Source organism: Musa acuminata, chromosome BXJ2-5, assembly GCF_036884655.1.
Source record: "Musa acuminata AAA Group cultivar baxijiao chromosome BXJ2-5, Cavendish_Baxijiao_AAA, whole genome shotgun sequence".
In the NCBI taxonomy this organism is placed as follows: Eukaryota; Viridiplantae; Streptophyta; class Magnoliopsida; order Zingiberales; family Musaceae; genus Musa; species Musa acuminata.
The window spans coordinates 3435001-3456221 of NC_088342.1; the positions used below are offsets into that span (position 1 = coordinate 3435001).

The window sequence follows — 21221 nt, forward strand, 5'->3', positions numbered from 1 at the left end:
AATTGGTCAAGTATTTAATCGTACTGTTGTTCTACAGGAAAAGCAGTGGGTTCTCAAGAGGTGTCTCAAAATACAGAGGTGTTGCGAGGTATTATACATCGCCATTACTCCTATCGTAGAAACCTCATCGTACAGTTCTTAAGTTCGACTTGACGATGCTGTTGCGATTTACCTGCAACAGCTTCAGATAACTTGCCATGTTAATAGGAACAGTCTGCTTACCTCAGTTTTTACGACGCTCCTAATATTTCCATATTCTTTTGCACTAATATATACCAACTGGTTTAAGATAAATCAGTGATGATTAAGTGCTTTATCCAAACACATTCATTGCAGACACCATCACAATGGGAGATGGGAAGCTCGGATTGGTCGGGTTTCCGGTAACAAGTACTTGTATCTTGGAACATATGGTAAGATTATCCCACCTGTGCTTTGTATCTAAACATGCAAACTGGGCATTTCAGATCTTGAATCGGAACCCATTTCACCACCTTCCGTCTGTAAACCTCATGCATCGCATAAAAGATTTCTCATGAATCCTGGCACGGATGTGGAGTGCAGGATTGAGTTCATGGCGATGCTGGGTAGCTGAACTACCACCTTGTCATCTCCTTCCCCTTTCCTGCAGACACAGTGTGGCAACCATGAGTCAATCCTGTTAGTTGGGAGAGAAAGGACTTTAACACCAACCTCCAACGCTCAGCAGTATGCTGTCCTTGTCACTACATCCGACCACCGATGCTGTCGTCTTGAATTCACTCTGTAGCTCACACCCACAACCATTTTCCTGCCCATACAAATCCTTCGCCGGCCTGCTGGCGTTGGATACTTGTCTGCTTTCATGCTGCATTACTTCGATCGCCCAACCTTAAATGACATGTACCAGAAACCTTCAAGCTTAATGGCTGCCCATTAAGCTCGGGAATCATCTAACATGCACCTGTCGCCTTCCATCTTCGCAGCGACGCAGGAGGAGGCTGCGACCGCGTACGACATCGCCGCGATCGAGTACCGCGGCCTCAACGCCGTCACCAACTTCGACCTCAGCCGCTACATCAAATGGCTCCAACCCAAGGGGCTCGATGCCGAGCCAGGCAGCCACGGCAGTGCAGGGCAGAGCATGCAGCAGGAGGACGGGATTAGCGTGAGGGGGATCTCACAGTTCCCTGAACCAAGAGAAGCAGGAGTGGCCACATCGTCTGCACTTGATCTGCTGCTGCAGTCGTCAAAGTTCAAGGAGATGTTGGAGAAGACATCGGCAGAGAGCAGTAGTACGTCGTCGACACCCGGTTGTGATGACAAGCCAACCGGGTGCAGTTTTCCGGACTACATACAGACGTACTTCGAGTGCCAAGACAACGGGGGCTTCATCGAGGAAGAAGACTCCATCTTTGGGGATCTCAGCACTTTGATATCCCCCATCACCGAGTTCGAGCTCGACATATGAACAACACAAAGAAGAATCTATAAGGGTTTTTGGTGCTTGCGCCTCTGCTTCTCGTAGGTGAGTCTAAAAGGAGGCAAGCTGAGGCAAAAGGTAGACTACACAGAAGAACAGAATACAGATAGTGGAAGAAGACAACTATTTTTCTTTCTTTCTTTCTTTTTCCTCCCCAAGGAGATGATTAAGCTAATTATTGATTCATTTTTATTTCCAAGCATGTGGATAGTGATTGTTTTACCATTGCCAACACGAAAATAGTTTGTGTGGATCATTCCGGAGATCGATTCTCTCTACTCAGATACTCCATTAAATAGCCCAAGATTGAATGGTACGGATCCATACAGGATGTGCTGGTGAAGTTTCATCCAACTTCATCTGAAACATCAGGATCGCTTAATTAAAAGCTCATCGATGAATGACAGCAGGTATTGAATGCCTTGCTGGGCCGCATGTTACAACAGCAGGTATAGAAAGTTTTGAGGTCACATGGTAGGAGTAAAAATTAGGTCAACAGGAAAGAAGAGATGTTGTTCTACGATGGCCATTGAGATGGCTAAGAGAGAGTGAATACACATGCCAAACAAGATGTCTACCAGTCCGATTTGCATTTAATCCTATGTTATCCAAGGGATTGAAGAGAGGAAGGTAAGAGAGCTATCGCAATCTTTTGGTCAAACCGATGCCGTAAACCTCGTCGGATTTATCGAACATGAAGGTTGCTTGGTTTTTGAAGTCCATTATATTGGACATATTACAGAACTAATTGTATACTTCTCCTCCTCCTTGTCATGATCTTAATTTACAAGCTCACACTATATTAGGAAGAACTCACAAGTTCGCTTTATATATAATTAGACATCAATCCAACCCATACGCTTAATGTGATCTAACATTATAGTGAGGTTTTAATTATTCGAAAGGTTACAACATTACGAGAGTATTACGGCCCAAAATTGTTGGTCGTGAACCAACACAGATGTTTATATTTGTATTTTGACGCTTTAATCTTTTAGACGATTGGAACTATTCTTTATCTAAATAAAGATGTATAAGGGATACATTACTAATATGTCTAATGATTTGGTATAAATAATATTATTAGAAAATATATGCAGAACTTCAAAAAATTTGGGCCACTATTTTGCAGATAAAGATGTCATTAAATAAAAAATGATTGCATAAAATTTCAATTAACATTAATTCCACTTTAATGTTTTATGATCTCTCTCTCTCTCTCTCTCTCGCTCTCTCTCTCTATACATATATATATATATATATAGGTTGATGGCTTCTAAGACTTGTTATGGTAACCAATAAAGATTAATTATATTAATAAATTAATTAATAAAGATTTTGATAAATTATTCTAGGATTAAATTTTATCTTTATCATCTACTCCTTATATAAAAATATATATTATTATAATAAATATATATTTATTATTATATTATAAAAAAAATAATGATCAAATAGGAAAATCATAAGTTTTCTTAAAAATTAAAAATAATACGCTTTTATATATAAAAAGATTATAGTTTTTGAGGGATATATACACGATGGAAAATACATTGGAATTGATAGAGCGAAAATAGTTATACAGCGAAGGAAAAAATAATCCTCGATAAAAATAGAAATACCAATGGCTTAACGGCGTTCACCGCCGTCGACTTTGGTTCTTTCTTTGCGTCTCGTCGACCTTTCTCAAATCCCCTCCCCGCACGTCCCCTAGGGTTACCAGATCTCGCTATCAGGGCTTCTCCCCCTCTCAATCTCGAAGAAGAAGAAGGGATGTGGGCCGCCTCGTGCCTCGCCTCATGCTGCGCCGCCTGCGCCTGCGAAGCATGCCGCTCGGTCGCCGGAAGCATCAGCCGCCGCTCCGCCCGCATCGCCTACTGCGGCCTCTTCGCACTATCCCTTGTCGTCTCCTGGGGCCTCCGCGAGGTTGCCGCACCCCTCATGGAGTCCCTCCCTTGTAAGCCCTTCACTCTCCGCCCTTCCCGGCCAAAATCATCTCGCTTTCTCCTTTTCTAGGTCAAACTTGGATAGAAATTCTATCGCTTCCCAGATCCAAAGGCTTTTCTCCTTTGTCACGTCCAATTTTGATTAAAGATTTGACCTGTTGTTGGCTTGTTTGAAGGGATTAATCACTTCCACAAGACGCCGGATAGAGAGTGGTTCGAGACCGACGCTGTGCTCCGCGTTAGCTTGGGGAATTTCGTGTTCTTTACGATCTTGGCTGTTGTAATGATTGGGATCAAGGATCAGAAGGATCCGCGCGACCAGCTGCATCACGGTGGTTGGATGGCCAAGATCGTTTGTTGGTTTATCGTAGTGTTTCTTATGTTCTTCGTTCCCAATGGCATTGTCAGCTTCTACGGTGAGCATTTACAAGTTTTGATTGATAATATTGTTTTATCGTTTGGGGTAGTGTTTCTTTGGTTGCAATTACATGCAGAAGGCAGTATTGTCAAGATAGGATATAGTTTCCTAACGCTGAACTAATTTAATACTATGTTAATGCTGAAAGTAATTTTCAGTTAAAATTTTCAGAACATTGTTTCTTGATTAAGGTAGATATCATGAGTTTCTTCTGAAGATGAAAGGCCTGTTTCAATGACCTAGATATTTGTGTGATGGTTTTCTTTGCAAATGGATCTTACAAAATCAAATGGTTACTGCATTCTAGCTGAAAACTTCTTTTTTTGTATGGTAAACAACATGATGAGGGAAGAAAGAACAGATGATTGTTACAATAAACTTCAGAAGGCCAAACTAAGTTTGGTGCGTAAAAGGTAGGAAGTTTCTGCAATAAAGGGCTGTGGTAGGTAGCTTTCCTTCAATTTATATGGTTAATTGAGAACTGGAGATGGCAAGGTGATGATGGATATGTGGGTTGTAGTGGTGGTGTTATGATGTGATCCTCATTTAAGCTTCATTGGAGCATGTAGGCTTTTTTTTTTCTGTCTTAGCATCTTAGACTTCCTTTGAGATGTTATTCTGTTTCCTCTGTGATTTGGGGATTTGGTTCCAGACATAAGTCTTGACTCACTTTTTTTTATTTATCTACATTCTGAAGATTATTTCCTGTCTTATGTGATTTATCAATTTTTTTGCGTATAATGTGGGAAGAATTCCTGCTCATCAGATGTTCAACCTTTAACCCAGTATTTTCTACAGTCTATTTGTTTAGCTTAAATGGACAGATGAACCACAATTTTTTTAAAAATCTTTTTAGCATGCTAGATTGTGATTGTGACTTTGGCAATTATGTCTTTGCTGCAGAGACAATATCAAAGTTTGGTTCAGGATTGTTTCTTCTGGTTCAGGTTGTTCTCTTACTGGATTTTGTACATGCATGGAATGAGAACTGGGTTTCAAAGGATGAGCAGTTCTGGTGTGTAAATAGCTCTTTCTTTTATCAAGTATTTGTTGTTAGATACAGACTCTAGGATTATGAAAATCATACGCTTAACAACATTTTCTTCTACTGTAGGTACATGGCTTTGTTAATCGTCTCGCTGGTTTGCTATTTGGCAACGTTCTCCTTTACAGGAGTGCTCTTTCACTGGTTTACTCCATCAGGACATGATTGTGGACTCAACACCTTTTTTATTGTCCTGACATTGATTCTTGTATTTGTTTTTGCTACTGTTGCGTTGCATCCAAAGGTATGATCTTGCTATCTTTTGTGAACCATCTAACAAATATATATTTAAATTATGTTCAATAAGAGATTAATTTAGAAAAAAAAAATACAGCTTACATATTTTCTTCTGGTGCTACTGAGTTTGGCAAAAATGTTACATTTTGATGCTTTCAGAAATAGTAAATCTGCATTTTGTTATATTTAGAACAATTAATGTTGGTTAACTTGTGTTTCATCATTCTGTGTATTATATTGCTTCAGCTTATCAATACGGTGGCACAGATTGACATGTAATGCATGTAACGCAAATTCCATTATTCAAACGTTTTTCAGTTTACGAGGGTGGAAAAGTTGATTTTGGAACTTATGCAGTGTTGAAGACAATTGCTATTGATGTAACTGTTTTTATGGGAAATGGCAAACGGGAATCACTATCATCAACTATAGATATTATGCTTTCATTTCTTTGAAGCATGGAGATAGACTTGGGACATGAATAGTACATGATACGTATCCCATGATATTTCAAATTTAGAATAAAAGTATGTGTAAATATGGCATGGATGTGGCACTCAAAAAATCTTATTTTTGTTTCTGATTGTTATCATTCTAGTTATGAGTTTGTGTCCTGTATATCTATGATGCTATATGATAATAATATGTAACTTACAATGAGTCATGGCCACCATTAACCCAAAAGGTAAAAAGTAGACTCAATGTAAGATATCAAGGGAGTCCCATATGTATTATGCTGTATACGGTGTGTCCAGAACTCCTTTATAGATGAACATTTATTATATTTGTTAGTTTTATGTGGTCTCATATGTAGAAATATAATTTCTACAATTTGTTGTTCATTGTTCACCCAACCAAGGACAAAAATTGCAATCTGATGCATTTGGATTGATGTGTGCAGGTAAATGGCAGCTTATTGCCTGCATCAATTATTTCACTTTACTGCACTTACCTCTGTTATAGCGGGCTTTCTAGTGAACCAAGGGATTACGAGTGCAATGGTCTTCACAACCATTCAAAAGTTGTTTCAACTGGAAGTCTTACACTTGGCCTGCTTACCACTGTGCTCTCTGTTGTCTACTCTGCTGTTCGTGCCGGCTCCTCAACAAGTTTATTCTCTCCACCAAGTTCACCACGTGCTGGTTAGATTCAATGACAAGTTCTAAAACACCCCTGCAGTATTATCTTAATCGATTTTAGTCTGCTGATGAATCTATTGTAGGATCTGAGAAGCCGTTGCTCCCATTTGACAAGTTGGATGAGCAGGAGGACAAGAAGACTGATGAGGCAAAGCCAGTCTCCTACTCATACACCTTCTTCCACCTCATCTTCTCTCTTGCAAGCATGTACTCAGCAATGCTTCTGACTGGCTGGTCCACCTCGGTTGGTGAAAGCGGAAAGCTCATCGATGTTGGGTGGCCATCTGTGTGGGTCAGGATTGTCACTGGGTGGGCAACAGCAGTTCTCTTCATGTGGTCCCTTGTCGCCCCCCTTATCTTCCCCGATAGAGAGTTCTGATTTCATATCAGAGCCCCATGAGACCATTTCATGGATTAATGCATCTATCGTGCTACCGCATTCACATATTCTACATATGTTGTCGACAATATGACGAATGGAGAACTTTATTGTGGCGTGGCCGAGGTTTTAGTTGTGTATGCTCCGATAATAATCAAGCATTCTCTGTAGCTAAATAATTTGTGGACTTGGAGTTCAAAAACGTATAAGTGGTTTGGCTTTTATGTCTTCCAATCATCGTTGTCAAATGGTGAATTGATGATTCTCTATCTTTACTTTTTCTTACAGGTTTCTTTTTTGTTGTTTATTTTAGTTGTACAGATCAGAAAAAATAATCACTTGACTTGTTTTCTCCTCGACATTTCTTTCTTGAAGCATTATTCTCTGGTAGCTAATCATCTATTTCTTATCTCCTGTAGCACTTAAAATGCAAGGACGAAACTTATAAACTTGGCTGTCGATACTGTCCTCAGGAGAACTAATTCGATTCGGAATAATTAGATTTATGTCAGAGCCCTAATCATCTGATGTAATTTATTCTCTCACGTAGTAATTCAGTGGCTGACAAGATGAAATCTATCAGTTCATCTAAAATCCATTAATCTCGATTCGATGCCTAATATTTTGGGGAAGAAGAGAACAGTTCTCAAAGAAAAAATTTCACAAACAGAAAGGCTTATAAAGATTAGATTACAAAATAGTGTCCTACGGTGAATGGAGAGATGGATCAGACGAAGAAGCAAACAGGCTACTGCCGGATGAAACTTATTGCCACTAATTCGTGCGACCTCAAGGTTGGACAGCAAGGTGGCGCTCTGAGCATGGCCACCTGATCATCTTCCTCCACCCTGGGAGGTAGGCTTCCGCGTGCACAGTCCAAGAAACAAGACAAAACAGTGGCGACTGTGGAGGACCACTGTTATTTTAAGCTCGACACCCCCCACCCACCCCGAAACACTGTTATTACGATTCCTACAATATCTTTATGTATCATGTGGTAAGCAGATGAAATGATGTTTCAGTTTGTGCACAGTATGGATAGAGCAGTGACTGTTAAGCTCGTACATGAAAGACAGGTGGAGAGGACCGGAGGCACGGCCACGCAGATCCGGAATGGACAAGGAGAGGAAGAAGGTAAGCTTTGAGAATGATAATGACCAGTTTTGAGCTGTAATAATAGCTGCATTTGCAGAGGAAAAAATGGAGATGAAGAAGCTAAAAGATAAGGAAAATGAGAGAACAGTTAATGGTAGAAGTAGATTTGCTCGGATTCAAAGCTAAGAAGCATGGACACGTGGTTTTGGTGGACATGTCCGTGTCCCACACATGTTGAACATTCGTGGTACTATATGCTCACATGAGAGTCATACGTCGATCCTTTTTCGGATCTGTCTCTATCTCTCTTCATACATGCAGCCTCAATCTGATGAGTAGTAAATTAGATAGGGTTGGATAGCTTGTCTTGTTCTCCGGACATTAATTTCGTGTCTGGTGCTCCTCCTTCCCTCCTCGTAGAAGGCAATGATGCCAAACTTGGTCATTTCTGTCTCTGTCCATCTCTAATCGAACTTCCCCCATCAGCCACTTCATGTGAACTTTTCTGAACCCAATGCTGTCAGAAGTTTTACTGCTGGACTGTCGTAGTAATTTCGTATGCAGGCACTGGTCGCTCAGCTGACCGTATTGCCCGTGCCACTGTTGCTCACCCCGAGATCGGTGTAACGCGACGCTGGTCCCGTTGTTGCCTTGCGGTCGCCTGGCCACGCGCACATGGGTTGGCCGACGGCAGCTGCAACAGCAGCTCTCTCTCTCTCTCTCTCTCTTTATCTATCTATCTATCTACACTGTTTTCGTCTGCTAACGTTGAGCGCCTGCCTGAGTCGTTCTTTAAGTAGCTTGTACCCCATACTTCCATGGTGGAAACGGAAGTAGATGGATCGGCTGCCCATTTCATTTCCATTCCTTCGGTATCTCAGTGAGCAAGTTGATCGCTTCTGCTGCTTCAGCCGGTGCTGTTGCTCTGTGTGAGAGAGGAAAAGGAGGAGAGAGATATACCTATATCTATATATATATATATATATATAGAGAGAGAGAGAGAGAGAGAGAGAGAGAGAGAGAGAGAGAGAGAGCTTCCATACCCAAAACGGAGCCTCTCGTTGCGTTCCTTGATCCCGGAGTTTCTGGGCTGCCTTCTCCCGCACTCTTTTCACCCCCTCGCGGCCACAGGAGGGGAAGGTCGATATGGGCACTTCAGACAGAAGAAGAATTGGCTTACAGAGTGGTTAAGAAGCGACTGGTGATGTGTTTTGGGCACGGAGTGGCAAAAGCGAAGATGAGGAGGATGGAGTTTCCTTAAGTGGAGTTTGGTGTGGATGAGGAACTAAAGGAGGAAGAGAAGCCATTAACACGCAGCAACGAGTCCACCGTACCGAGGGTACATTCGACTTGGGACGGCGCACCCAAATGCAAAATGCAATGTGCAATGTAGCGAGCCTACCATTGTAACGTAGAGAGGAGAAGAAGTACTTCAGAGGTCTAGTCCTCGCTCTACTGTTTGGTTCTGTTCTTATTTTCCTAGCTTCGGGAGAGCTGAGAAGGGTGACGGAGAAGGAAGATGGCATCAAAGACCTCTCTCGTGCAAGCACGGCCGAGATAGTCAAAGCAGCAGAGCAATATTTAGAGTGCATCGTCATTGCTCTCTATCTTTTTTTTCTTTGTGCCTTGTTTTCTTCCTGTGACAAGGAAGATTTGAGGAGGAATGGCCATGGAAAAGGTGGACGCGCCAGCGAGGGTAACCAAGGTGCGGTGGCGAGGTGAAGAGAGGCCTCATGGCGACGACGCAGATGACACGAGGATGTACAGCATGTGGGACATGCTCCATTATCATATCATTTGCGTGTAAGGAAGAGGAAGGTGCTGTGATATTGGCGTCGGCGGCTCAATCAGCTCTCTTCTTCTTCTTCTTCTTCTTCTTCTCATCTTGTTATTTAGCTCTCTTTCTTTAGCTACTTTCTAACGTTGCCAACATGCTGTTTGTAATTGTCTTTCGTTCGTCTTCTAATTTTGTTTCCACTTTTTGATCGTGCGAGTGAGATGAAGCTTCGGTGATTGGGACGATTGTGTTAATGGTGGAAAGGAGGAGGGGCAGTTTCTCATGGCTTGGCTGCATCATAGTCATGCTTCTTTCACTTCTGTCCCTTGTTGAGTGGATGCATTGGTTGACCACCATTTGGAAAATGTTACACCCACATTGTTGCTCATAGATCTCTCTTCTTAACTCTGGATAAGTTGGTGTAAAGTGACAGGAACGTTCTCTAGGCTCTTGCATCTTTTATCACTCGCCCCAACCCTTGTGTCAACTGCTATGTTATAGGGCTCAGCAAAAAAGTTTTCTCTTTCTTCTCTGTGTTGTGAGCTGAGCTTCTACTCAGCAGAGTGGAGAGTGGAGAAGAGTCAAACACAAACTAAAAGCATTACTATGAGAACATTGTATGTGAATCTGTGGATTGTACATGTCAGTCTCTGGATCATTTACTCGAATGCAATGCTGTAAGATGAATGCCTAAGTTAGCCTGAAGTACAACTAATTAAGTGCGTCTTTTTTACTCAGGATGAATGAGGTGAGCATCAAGTGCAGCCTTAAGATGGCCTTTCACTTTATCCTCCAACATCTTAGCCTGCAGTGCCAAGCAAAAATATTTTTACCTTTGCAGGAACAAAACAAAAAAAATGATGATTCGACATGAAATCTATAAATATATCAAATGATTAGAAACTCTTTGTGTGTGTGTGTATATATATATATATATATATATATTGGGATAGAAGAAATTCAATCAGCTTGACTGTTATGGTCAGCTCTGATACTTGAGCATATCCAAACAAGTGAAGAGCCTGGAGATTACTGGTTGAGAAAATCCAGAATTTGAGAAAATCGTGTTTGCTTAAATCAAGATGCTACAGACTTGTGATCCGATAAAAGATATTATAAGACAAGTGTTCCAAGCTTACAATCTTAATTTATTGGCTTTGTGGGAAGCAGACTTGTAGGTTGAAGAAACCACTGTGTGCATGCACAATGTGGAAGTCTGATAGACCACGTTATAATACGCAAGTCACTCGGATCTCAAACCCTCGGTCTTCCTTAGAACTGTGCAAGTGCTCGTTAAGAACAAACATGAAGGCAGACCAGAATGCCAAACATGAAATGTGAGTATCAACAATAACATGGAAAAAAAGGAAGAAGATGGTTTCAATGGTTGACTTTTATTAGTCAAGAATATTGACATATATATATGTGTCTCTCTACCTTGTCGAGAGATCCACTCATCGGATGGTCAAGATGTGGTACATGGTTTCATCCTCTGCATGCCTTCGTGAGTGCATGCAAGCACGATACGTCGGTGATGTCGATGGCGACAATAGTGTAGATTTACTTGCGTCATGGAATGACAAAGAAGCCCTCCTTCCTAAGGATTGATTTGTGTCTATTCCAAGTTCATTTCATTCGTGTTGTGTCGGTCAAATGCAGTTCTTACTGGTTGAGAAAATCCAGCATTTGATTAAACTATCCAATCTGAGACCACCAACAAGACATGCCACTCCGGTCCGAGCAGCAGCTGCTGACACTCGAGACCCTAAAACGCCACAAGAGCAGCATCCTTTGTCCACCTGTTCATCTGCGTTGGCTGAGTGATGCATTACATCACGTCATCACGGAGCATCACATCACATCACCAATAAAGAGATCAAACTGCGGCCACACATGTGTCCTCCATACAGAACCCTACTTGGCTTCCTGAGCAAAACCAGTTGCTTCCAGGCCAGCAGCGCTAAGAAGCGTTCTCGCCTTCTCGTCCTCGGAATGCATTGAAGAAGATGAGGCCACCCTCTGCTTTATGCTGCACACAGGACGAACACAAACACGCTGCTGCCGCCAACGTCGCAGCGCCCACGGCACATAAAGGGCGACAACGAAGGGCGACGACGGCAAGTTACTGAGATGGGGCCCCACTCGGAGCTGGCGAATTGGAAAACGGGCGAGGCAGCGCCCAGTCAAAACCGCCCGGCACCGTTCACCGTCCCACGAAAACCGGGGCACCGTACCGCGATCTCCGGCCCCCCGCGGTCGTCTCCCGGTTGCCCCTCTTCCCCGCGACCGGTTCTCCGGTCCCGAACCACGCGTGTCACACCACCCCGCATGCGCTAACCTTATCCTAGTCCCGGTCTCACCAGAAACCACGTGGCATCCGAAGCTGTGGTAGCAGAAGACCGAACCACAACCCGAGGGAGAAACCAACACAGGGGTACTCGAATCCGCCAGCCGATGGTGGGTCCGATTACTGGGCGCCACACACTCGAAGAGAAAGCGGTGGTGGGGAATGCGACTTCTACCGCGGGTAAACAATCTAAACCACTAGTCAACTTCAAATAGAAAATAATGAAAGAATTTGATGAAGAAATATATATATATATATATATATATATAATTAATTAAACTAATCGTATCAAATTCCTGTGATAAGGATACTACTCGACGTACAAAAAAGAAAAGAATTATTGATATTATTATCAAAATAAACCATCTTTAGTTAGTCAGCATTTATGTGATCTCATTCGAAATTAATTGTATACTGTTTATTATGGAGAGCAATAAATCGTATAGTTTGTTTGTCTAACAATAAAGCAGAGTAATAAATTAGGAAAAAGGAAACAGTGCATAGTTTTAAGTTCTCGTTGTGGGAACAAACTGGCCGCCCCTCTTCCAGCGCGTTCACGCGCTTCCTGTCGCCTGTCGGTTCTCCTTTCCTTGCTATTTATATATCCCCGTCCGTCCGCCCTCTCTCAGCAGGTGCAGCAAGGCATTTATTTCAGCAAACACCTCATTTACCGTCGCTGCCCTGTCTCCGCCTCCTCCGTTCCCACCACCTCCACTCGCCGCATTGCCGCTGTTATCGACAGATTTTAAGAAAGCAGCGAAGAAGATGAGATTGATGGAAGACGAGTTGTTTCCGTCGACGCCTGGGAAGTTTAAGATCGAGCGGGCGCACACCATCAATCGCCAGTTTCACAGATGCTTCGCATCGACGAGCACCATGTTCCTGTGGGCGTTGTTCTTGATTGCGCTCACGGCGTCGTACCTTAGTTTCCAGAGCTTCGTCGACACCTCCTCCCGCTACTTTAATGCGTCGTGGGGCGGGATGCACTGGGAGAAGCAGATCCGGGCCTCCGCCACCCCTCGACGCCCCGGCGGCGTCTCCGTGCTCGTCACGGGCGCCGCAGGCTTCGTCGGGACGCACGTGTCCCTCGCCCTCCGCAAACGCGGCGACGGCGTCGTCGGGCTGGACAACTTCAATAGCTACTATGACCCGTCGCTGAAGAAGGCCCGCAAGGCGCTGCTGACCTCCCACGGCGTGTTCGTTGTGGAGGGGGACATCAACGATGCCCGCCTCCTCGCCAAGCTCTTTGACGTCGTGCCCTTCACCCACGTGATGCACCTCGCGGCCCAGGCCGGCGTGCGCTACGCCATCGAGAACCCGGCGTCGTACGTCCACAGCAACATTGCGGGGCTCGTCACGCTGCTCGAGGCGTGCAAGTCTGCGGACCCGCAGCCGGCGATCGTGTGGGCGTCGTCTTCGTCGGTGTACGGCCTCAATGAGAAGGCGCCCTTCTCGGAGGCCGACCGCACCGATCGCCCAGCCTCCCTCTACGCGGCCACGAAGAAGGCCGGCGAGGAGATCACCCACACCTACAACCACATCTACGGCCTCTCCATCACGGGGCTCCGCTTCTTCACCGTCTACGGGCCCTGGGGCCGCCCCGACATGGCCTACTTCTCCTTCACCCGCAACATCCTCCAGGGGAAGCCCATCACCGTCTACCGCGGCAAGAACCACGTCGACCTCGCCCGCGACTTCACTTACATCGACGACATCGTCAAGGGCTGCGTCGCCTCCCTCGACACCGCGCAGAAGAGCACCGGGAGCGGCGGCCGGAAGCGTGGCCCCGCCCAGTACCGCATCTTCAACCTGGGGAACACCTCGCCCGTGACGGTGCCGGCGCTGGTAGGCATCCTAGAGCGCCACCTCAAAGTCAAGGCGAAGCGCCACGTGGTGGAGATGCCGGGCAACGGGGATGTGCCCTTCACCCACGCCAACATCAGCTCCGCTCGCACCGAGCTCGGCTACAACCCCACCACCAACCTCGAGGCCGGCCTGAAGAAGTTCGTCAAGTGGTACCTCTCCTACTACGGCTACAACCCCAGAAGTGGCGGCGGAGCAACGAAAGCATCCAAGAGCTTGTAAAAACCTCTCTTTTCCTCTGTTCTCTTCGTTGTTTTTTATCGATTTTTTGTCCAAATTAGCGTCTTTATTTTTTCTTCGTTTTCTCTCCTCCCTGTTTATTCTGAGAAAGATGAACTAGTAATCACACTCAGATTATTTTCTTTCGGAGAGGGAAAGAAAAGGGAGAAAATAAGTCGAGAAAAAGCAGAAAGCAACAACAGCTGTGGATCGCCTCTGCTCTTTGCTCTTTGCTCTTTCCGAAGTCTCTCTCTCTCTCTCTCTCTCTCTCTCTCTCTAAGTTTGTATTTGCCCTGTTTATAATATTCATGATAATAATTCCCGTCAAATAAAAGTGAATCGGTGTACGTTTCATTTGCTTGTTCTCTTATTCTATGCTCGTCATCCTCGCCGGGCGGCTGGCCAATGGATGCTCGGTCCGGGTGTCAAACCGATACCATCCCAGATTTAGCAGCGAATCCGCCGGGGAGCAACAGAGCGGATCGGAACTCCTCGTGTCGTTCCCGTAAAATATCGCCTGAATCTTGGCTGTTTCATCGAGTCGGCTTCGTCATCTAATGAAACTTCTTTGACGCCCACCCGCTGTCTCCGCGTATCAACCCGGTCTGATGTTGGGGCCCGCTGGGATCCACGGGTCAGTGACCATTCATTGGCCGGGTGGCGGAACGAGTGTCGCGCACTCGATCGTCTGATGCCGTTGTTGCGGGATAAATGTGCCGTTGTCGGGGGAGCATCGGGAGATGGGCGCCAGTTGTAACGGGCCCACACGTTGGACGATTCCCCAAAGGCGATAGCCTGTCGGCAAGGCGACGGACGGTCGTCATGCGCCTTCTGGGGATCGGACGGTGGAGGCGCCTCATCCACCTCTGTCTCCCCTCCCCTCATCACAGCGCATCGCCTCGTTACATCCAGCTGTAAAGGGCGCGCGACCGACCACGGAAATAGTAAAAGATGGAGGCAAAAAGTTCGAGTCAGCGACGCTTTGCGCGCTGCACCACCGAATGGGCACCAGTTGTCGGGGTGGGCCCCGAGGAAGAGGACACATTTGGACGGGTCTCCTCCTCGGCCCCACAACGTCGACCCGAATCCAGTAAACCTCCGATTCATTGTAATTAAAGCAAAATGTTCATAATTTAATTCACGTTGAATGTAAATAAAAAACAAATACTCGAGTAAATTAGTAATAAAATTCATGAATAAATCCTATTATTTATTATTATGTTCCCGAAAAGCAAAGCTTTACCCATCCATAAATTCCAGTAAAATCAATTCATTGCATGTTTTATCGTACCCAAATGGATGACATCAGAAAAAAGGCCCCTTTAGGTCATTGCAGTAGAAGAATTATCATTTGTCCTTTTTACCCTACGTTACATTTTAGTACTGGCAAGAAGAAGAAAAAAGGCAACACGGAAACACTGCACACCATGGAGATGAAAACTTTCCAGCCCAATGATAATTGCTCTTGAATGATTCTTTTGGAAATTACAACTAGAAATGAAGACTACACACAGTTATGGGAAGATTGCATCGATTATGCTGTAAAAATTTGAGATACTGAAGATTGATGCCAATCTGGTTTACCTGGCAATTCATTATAGGCTCTGTTGAAATGGGATGACAAAAGATACAGAAAATTCAAGGAAACAACCAGTGTATAGAAACTGAAATGTGGCACCAAAACAAGTCCATATACATGGTATCATCTTGCAGTCAGAGTTACATTATTGTTGCACTTTACTCATGACTTGGCTTACAAACATCTTACTTCCTACTTACATAACTTGCATAAACTTTTTCTTTAGCTATGTGTCCATCCTAAGAGAGACATCTCTTACACCAGTAGTGCTCATCAAATTCTTTGGTAAGATCAGGTAGTAACCATCTCTGTTGAATTCCTTTGGGCTGTTTCCATTTCTCGGTGGTTACTGTATAAACTAAAAATTATTCCTGCTCCAACACAAGCCACCAACCATGATCATTCACTGACAGACATAATTATGTATGATTTCAGACGCTTCTTTGATCACAGACATAGCAAAAAGCAAACAGTGTCATCTGCTAAAACCAAACATGTATGCACCACATAAATCAAGCATGGGGAAAATATCACTTATTTAAGTCCAATGAACAGAAAGCAGCCTTGTAACTAGCCAACAATTAGTGAAGTTTATGTTACGTGCATCCAACGTGCTAAGAGTGTAAATCTAATGGACTTATCATCTGTCAGGTTTATCAACTAGTGACTACAATTATCATCTTCCAGACTGGTTCCAGAATTTATGTAAAAGAAATAAAGAGCAGGATAAAAGAATTACATTTTTATAATTATCGCGGAGTGGCATCATTCCAGAAACTCTTCCATTAGACCCTATCATCAGCACAAAGAGTTGTGTTAAATGGTATACAAACATCAACAAGTCTAGAGACTAAATTGATTATACAAAACCTGTGAGATAAATGGTTCAGCATCAGTACGCCTAAGAAAATGCAGTGAGTGCTTGGCAAGAGAGATCGAATGGTCATCAAGGCAGACTTCACCTATATCATCAAGCACCCTAACTCGAATATAGGGGTCTTTGGGAGGAACCATATCCTAACAAAAGGTGGAACAATTTAGAAACAGGAGGAAAATAAAAATGGAATTCACAACTCATTGGCACAAACATATTGAATGAAGAACACCAGATACCACAGTCAAATCTAGGTCCATCTCAGACATGTAGGCCTCTATGGCTGCCGAGTGATTTTTGAAATATTCTTCTTCTGAATAATTTAATTTTTCTTGAATTTCTTGGGGAAGCACAGGGCCAACTTTCCATCTCAAACCCCGAATGATCTCTGCCCGATTATACCTGAGAATCAGTGGCAATTTAAGGTGGCAGTCAAAGTTGCTCACATATGTACTAGAAAATACAGATTAATTGGGACAAAGAATTATGCTACAGAAGGAAATATTTCAGGAGTAACTATTCAGTTATCCACTTGCATGTAAGCCATGAGACAGCGTTTATTGCGAACCAAAGAAAGGTGGTGGATGACTGCGCCAAAGTGATCTTCATTTCTGGTTGTTTGCATATCTAAGTTCTGCTCCTCAATTTTCCTGGTTTAGATAGATGCAGAGTACATAAATAACAGGATATATTATACTCTTATAACAAGCATGGCAAACCATGAAAGGAGAATCATTGGAGCTTACCTGATTAATGACTGGAGCTGAAGGCTGTGCTCATTGCATTCACTAATAACTTGATCAAATAAATCACTCTGTTGTTAGGACAGAAAAGTTATGTTCACAAAGATCAGGAAAAATGAAACTTCAACTGACATAACAAGTACTAAGCATCATGGGGCCTTTATTTAGGTGATTAATTTTAGATCGTGTAATACATCGAAACCCAACCACCAACATCAATTGTGTTGTTCATGACCACAGATCCGAAGACAATAACCAGCACAAACTGAAGCCCAAAAATTAACATGGAAGAAGATACACTGAATTAAAGACGGAAACATGTATGAGTTGGCACCAATCATGGTTTTAACAGACCAACATCATGAAATCTGAGTGGTATTATACCAGCAAAGGAAGAGCCCCTTAAATATGAAGATAAAAGAATTCTTCTTTGGAAGTAATACTGCAAAGTTGTGTTTGGTGCCATATGTAAGATGGAGATTTTTCATTCATCGTTTCGATGACACATAAGCCACAGTTATGTTGAACGATAAGAATTATACGATCAATTGCACAAGCAATTGCATACAAAGAAAGAAATTTAGAGCCAAAGAATAGTATTATGAACGATGCAGATAATGCAGAACAAATATAATAATAATTCTAGCAATATTAGGATAACATAAAGCTGTTGAAGAGCAAGCGAGGAATAGCTTACATTAAATGGAGTAAACTGTCCATTTTCACAGCATGCTTGATCTTTTAAAAGCTGGGATGCACGTTTCCCATACATCCTGGCTCAGATTGACAATACACTTGTACAATTAACCAAGAAATTCCCGAATATAACGAAGTTAAATTGAGACTCCAAGCTTCCAAAATGCCCGACTTGCCCGAGCTACGCGAAGCAAGACGCTCGTCAAAATAAAAAGTTATAAAAATATAATTAAGGAGAAAAAAAATCATTCCAATCGAATAACAATCCTAAATCTACATTTGCAATGATTCAAGATGTTAAAACGAGCGGTACTCCAAAATACTAGCAATGACAAATTTAATCCTTTCGCAGGCTGTAATTAACAAAAATTAACTGTTATTAATACGTAACATTACTGTTGAATTTAAGAAAGATGGTGGCTGTTGGGGAGAGAAAGAAGCTGAGAAGGAAGAATTAGAGAAAAAGGAGGCTAGGCGGTTTTGCTGGGGAGACACAGAGAGAGGGGATGAGGGTGTCAGCCATGGTCGAATTACGGCAGAGAACTATCGGCCGGAGAAGCTCGAAGGAGGAGGAGGGAGGGAGGAAGGTCGGGGGAAACGGCTAATGAGGAGGAGAAAGGGGGAGAAGCACGGAGGAGGGAAGAGGGAGGGGGTTGTCGGGGACACATCGATGGGGGCAATGGCGGAGGAGGAGAGACGGGAAGAGGAAAGGAGAGGGAGGATGGGGCGAGAAGCATGGAGGACGAGGGAGGGGGGCATCGTGGAGGATCGACGGGCCAGCTGCGGTGGAGGAGGGAGAGAGATAGCGGGAGGGAAGAAGAGGGGTGGGTAGCCGGAGAAGCACGGAGGAGGAGGCATGGGGTGGAGGTGGCTCAACGGGGTGAGGGCGGAAAGGAGAGAGAGAGAGAGAGAGGTACCGCCAATGCTCGATGGCTGCGCACGGATGCGAGGAGCTATGGGCGCGGGGAGGAGCGGCGAACAGAAGCGGAGGCAGCGGTGAGGAGCTATGACCGTAGGTGAAAGAGGAGAGCAGTGACGGCGAGGAGAAGCGCCGGCATCGCGAGGTGGGAATAGGGTTTCTCTTGGCTGGGTTGAACCATTTGTAACATTCCGGTTCAACTCAAGTTGAGATGGCAAGTTGAAGACGCCCGCTCCGACCACCCCCTCTTTGTGATGCTCTCGCCTCGCCTCGTGTCGTCTCGTCTCGTCTCGTCTCGTCTCGTCCCGATTCGTGGGTGAGTGAGCCGTGCATCTCTTGATGTCACTATAATTATGAGAGAGAAAAAGAGCTAATTATAGTAACCTACATATTAACAGGTAATTATTGGAAAGACGTCAATATTTTTTTATTATATAATAGAAAGATATTATAAAAAGGTTAAGAGAACATTATATAAATAGTAATATTACTTTTAAATGAGATTAGAGATAAGAGGAATCAATGGGTGAGGAGAGATGGAGAGAGCTGTCGCTCGTCTTGATTACCAAACAAAAAAAGGATCAAGTGTTCTCCTTCCCTAAGGTTGGGTTTATTTAACTTTGGTCTAAGTCCCAACAACGATCCAATTAAGAACTCAACTTAATAATAATCGAATAAATAATTAACCCAATTCATGATATAAACCCTAAGCAATTGATAATAAAATACCCTAAGCAAAAATCATTGAAATGATATATATATATATATATATATATATATATATTTACTATATAATAGAAAGAAATTATGGACGGCTAAAAGAATACTATATGACTATTTTCAATTTTATCAAACGTCTAAATTCCTACAAACTAATTTATTTAATATTTTTAACATAATAATATTAAAGTTTATAGAAGAAAAATAATAGTTTGGGAATCACCCCATGCTACCCTAAAAGAGAGTTAAAAAAAATCTATTCCATATTTCGATTCAAAAACCTACGTTTCCTTGTTACATAACAAAAATCTATTCATCCTCTCATTTTTGGTTTTTTTTTATATTATATTTATTAGAGGAGGAAAACAAATCAAAAGATAAGAAAGCAAAATCATCCTTTCCTAGTTGGAATTCTTAACTTGGAGATATTAAGGAAATAAAGAGAAAATTAAAAGGAAATAGAGATTAGACATGATTTGCTCATCTCAATTGTTAATAGGAGAAGAAGAATGAAGTGCTTGTCTTCCCCGAGGTTTACAACTATCATGAATCGAAAAGAGATAGGGCATATGAAACCTAAGTTGGGCCTATCAGCCTAATTTCAACAATGACTCAATTAAAAAATTAACTATAATAGGCTCAATGATGCTCCATTTGTATATCTTCCTAACATTTTTTAGGGTGACATTGATGAATATTGGAGGATAAATAATTTTCCATCAAATTGATAGAAAAAGATATCCCAAGTAAAAGTCATTGAAAAGACATTAATATATTTTTTGACTATATAATAGTAAGACATTATAGTAGGTTGCGAGACCATTACATAAACAGTAATATTTTGTCGAGTGTCTAAATTCTCATAAATTTATTTGTTTAATATTTTTAACATAATAATATTAAACTTTATAGAAGAAAAATAATAGTTTAAGAATCATCCTATGCTGCTTTAAAAAAAAACTACTAAAAATCTATTCCTTATTTCATTTGGAAAATTTATATTTCCCAATTTTATTATATAAATCTAATCATCCTCCTATTTTCTTCAAAAGATTTGATTTTTTTTCTTATATTAGAAAATAAATTAAAAGATCATAAAGCAATATCATCCTTTCCCGTTGGAACTCGGATATCTTAATAAAACCAAGAGAATACTAGGAAAAAAATAAAAGATTAAACATAAGGGACTTCCATAAAAATAAAACTTGAAAAAGATAAAAGATATTAGAACATGATTTAAACCAAACTACATGAAAATAATTGGTGAGATACTAGAGATATTATGAATAAGACTGAATATAAGAGAAAATAATGAACCAAAGAAAACGGAGAGATCACTCGCTTCGATCACTAAAGGGAGAAGAATGATGAAGCACCCATCTGTTCGAAAGTTTTCAACCATCATGAATCGAGGAGCCATAGGGCATATAAAACCTAAGTTGGGCCCATATAACTCTTGCTCAATTCCCAATGATGACCTAATTAAATATTTATCTAATTTGTTTGTTGATTCATGATGAATTCAATATGACTCAATTAAAAACTTAATTATTATAGACTAAATGATCCTCCTTTTGCATGTCTCAAATTCATGATACTTTTAAAGCGGCGACAATGAAAGCAACGATAGTTTGGGGTGATTAATGGAGGATAAAAGATCTTTTTATCAAATTAATAAAAAAGATACCTTAAGTAAAAACTACTAGAATTAACCCAACCCTTATCTCAACTATATTATTCATGCTCCTACTTGTGTTCTTGTT

General features: G+C 42.4%; 4 protein-coding genes across 8 annotated transcripts in view; 3 read left to right on the plus strand and 1 right to left on the minus strand.

Annotated features, from left to right (window-relative positions):
- LOC135612167 (AP2-like ethylene-responsive transcription factor At1g79700) overlaps window positions 1–1725 on the plus strand; it is a 2816-nt gene extending 1091 nt beyond the window's left edge. For both annotated transcript variants that reach the window (XM_065108052.1, XM_065108055.1), the window contains 3 exons: window positions 38–88; window positions 337–413; window positions 966–1725. In XM_065108052.1, coding sequence (XP_064964124.1) covers window positions 38–88; window positions 337–413; window positions 966–1450 — 613 coding nt within the window. In that variant the 3' untranslated portion in view covers window positions 1451–1725. The remainder of the gene's footprint in view (window positions 1–37; window positions 89–336; window positions 414–965) is intronic.
- Window positions 1726–3098: 1373 nt separating this feature from the next.
- LOC135612168 (uncharacterized) lies at window positions 3099–6860 on the plus strand. The gene is made up of 6 exons (XM_065108056.1): window positions 3099–3419; window positions 3585–3824; window positions 4730–4841; window positions 4941–5115; window positions 6010–6250; window positions 6331–6860. The coding sequence occupies exons 1-6, from the start codon at window positions 3236–3238 to the stop codon at window positions 6624–6626; spliced, it is 1248 nt and encodes a 415-aa protein (XP_064964128.1). The 5' UTR covers window positions 3099–3235; the 3' UTR covers window positions 6627–6860.
- Window positions 6861–12392: 5532 nt separating this feature from the next.
- On the plus strand, window positions 12393–14281 carry LOC135612169 (UDP-glucuronate 4-epimerase 1). Its single transcript, XM_065108057.1, has one exon. The coding sequence runs from the start codon at window positions 12611–12613 to the stop codon at window positions 13928–13930; it is 1320 nt and encodes a 439-aa protein (XP_064964129.1). The 5' UTR covers window positions 12393–12610; the 3' UTR covers window positions 13931–14281.
- A 1283-nt stretch (window positions 14282–15564) lies between these two features.
- LOC103983944 (uncharacterized) lies at window positions 15565–18916 on the minus strand. 4 transcript variants are annotated; one of them, XM_009401306.3, is made up of 8 exons: window positions 18737–18916; window positions 17821–18000; window positions 17127–17194; window positions 16917–17030; window positions 16620–16782; window positions 16377–16523; window positions 16246–16298; window positions 15565–15877 (listed from the first exon to the last, which is right to left on the minus strand). In XM_009401306.3, the coding sequence occupies exons 2-7, from the start codon at window positions 17893–17895 to the stop codon at window positions 16272–16274; spliced, it is 594 nt and encodes a 197-aa protein (XP_009399581.2). In that variant the 5' UTR covers window positions 17896–18000; window positions 18737–18916; the 3' UTR covers window positions 15565–15877; window positions 16246–16271. The 4 variants fall into 4 exon arrangements, with proteins under 4 accessions (XP_009399581.2, XP_009399580.2, XP_009399579.2 ...); XM_009401305.3 differs by having other exon boundaries at window positions 15565–15912; XM_009401304.3 differs by having other exon boundaries at window positions 15565–15985.
- Between the last annotated feature and the right edge of the window lie 2305 nt (window positions 18917–21221).

Coding starts and splice junctions, on each gene's coding strand:
- LOC135612168 (XM_065108056.1), top strand. CDS start 3,236: ATGTGGGCCGCCTCGTGCCTCGCCTCATGCTGCGCCGCCTGCGCCTGC. Junction 5,116..6,009: donor CTGTTGCGTTGCATCCAAAG/GTATGATCTTGC, acceptor TGATGTGTGCAG/GTAAATGGCAGCTTATTGCC. Junction 6,251..6,330: donor ACCAAGTTCACCACGTGCTG/GTTAGATTCAAT, acceptor AATCTATTGTAG/GATCTGAGAAGCCGTTGCTC.
- LOC135612169 (XM_065108057.1), top strand. CDS start 12,611: ATGAGATTGATGGAAGACGAGTTGTTTCCGTCGACGCCTGGGAAGTTT.
- LOC103983944 (XM_009401306.3), bottom strand. CDS start 17,895: ATGTATGGGAAACGTGCATCCCAGCTTTTAAAAGATCAAGCATGCTGT. Junction 16,783..16,916: donor CGCTGTCTCATGGCTTACAT/GCAAGTGGATAA, acceptor ACTGATTCTCAG/GTATAATCGGGCAGAGATCA. Junction 16,299..16,376: donor CTGAACCATTTATCTCACAG/GTTTTGTATAAT, acceptor TGCTGATGATAG/GGTCTAATGGAAGAGTTTCT.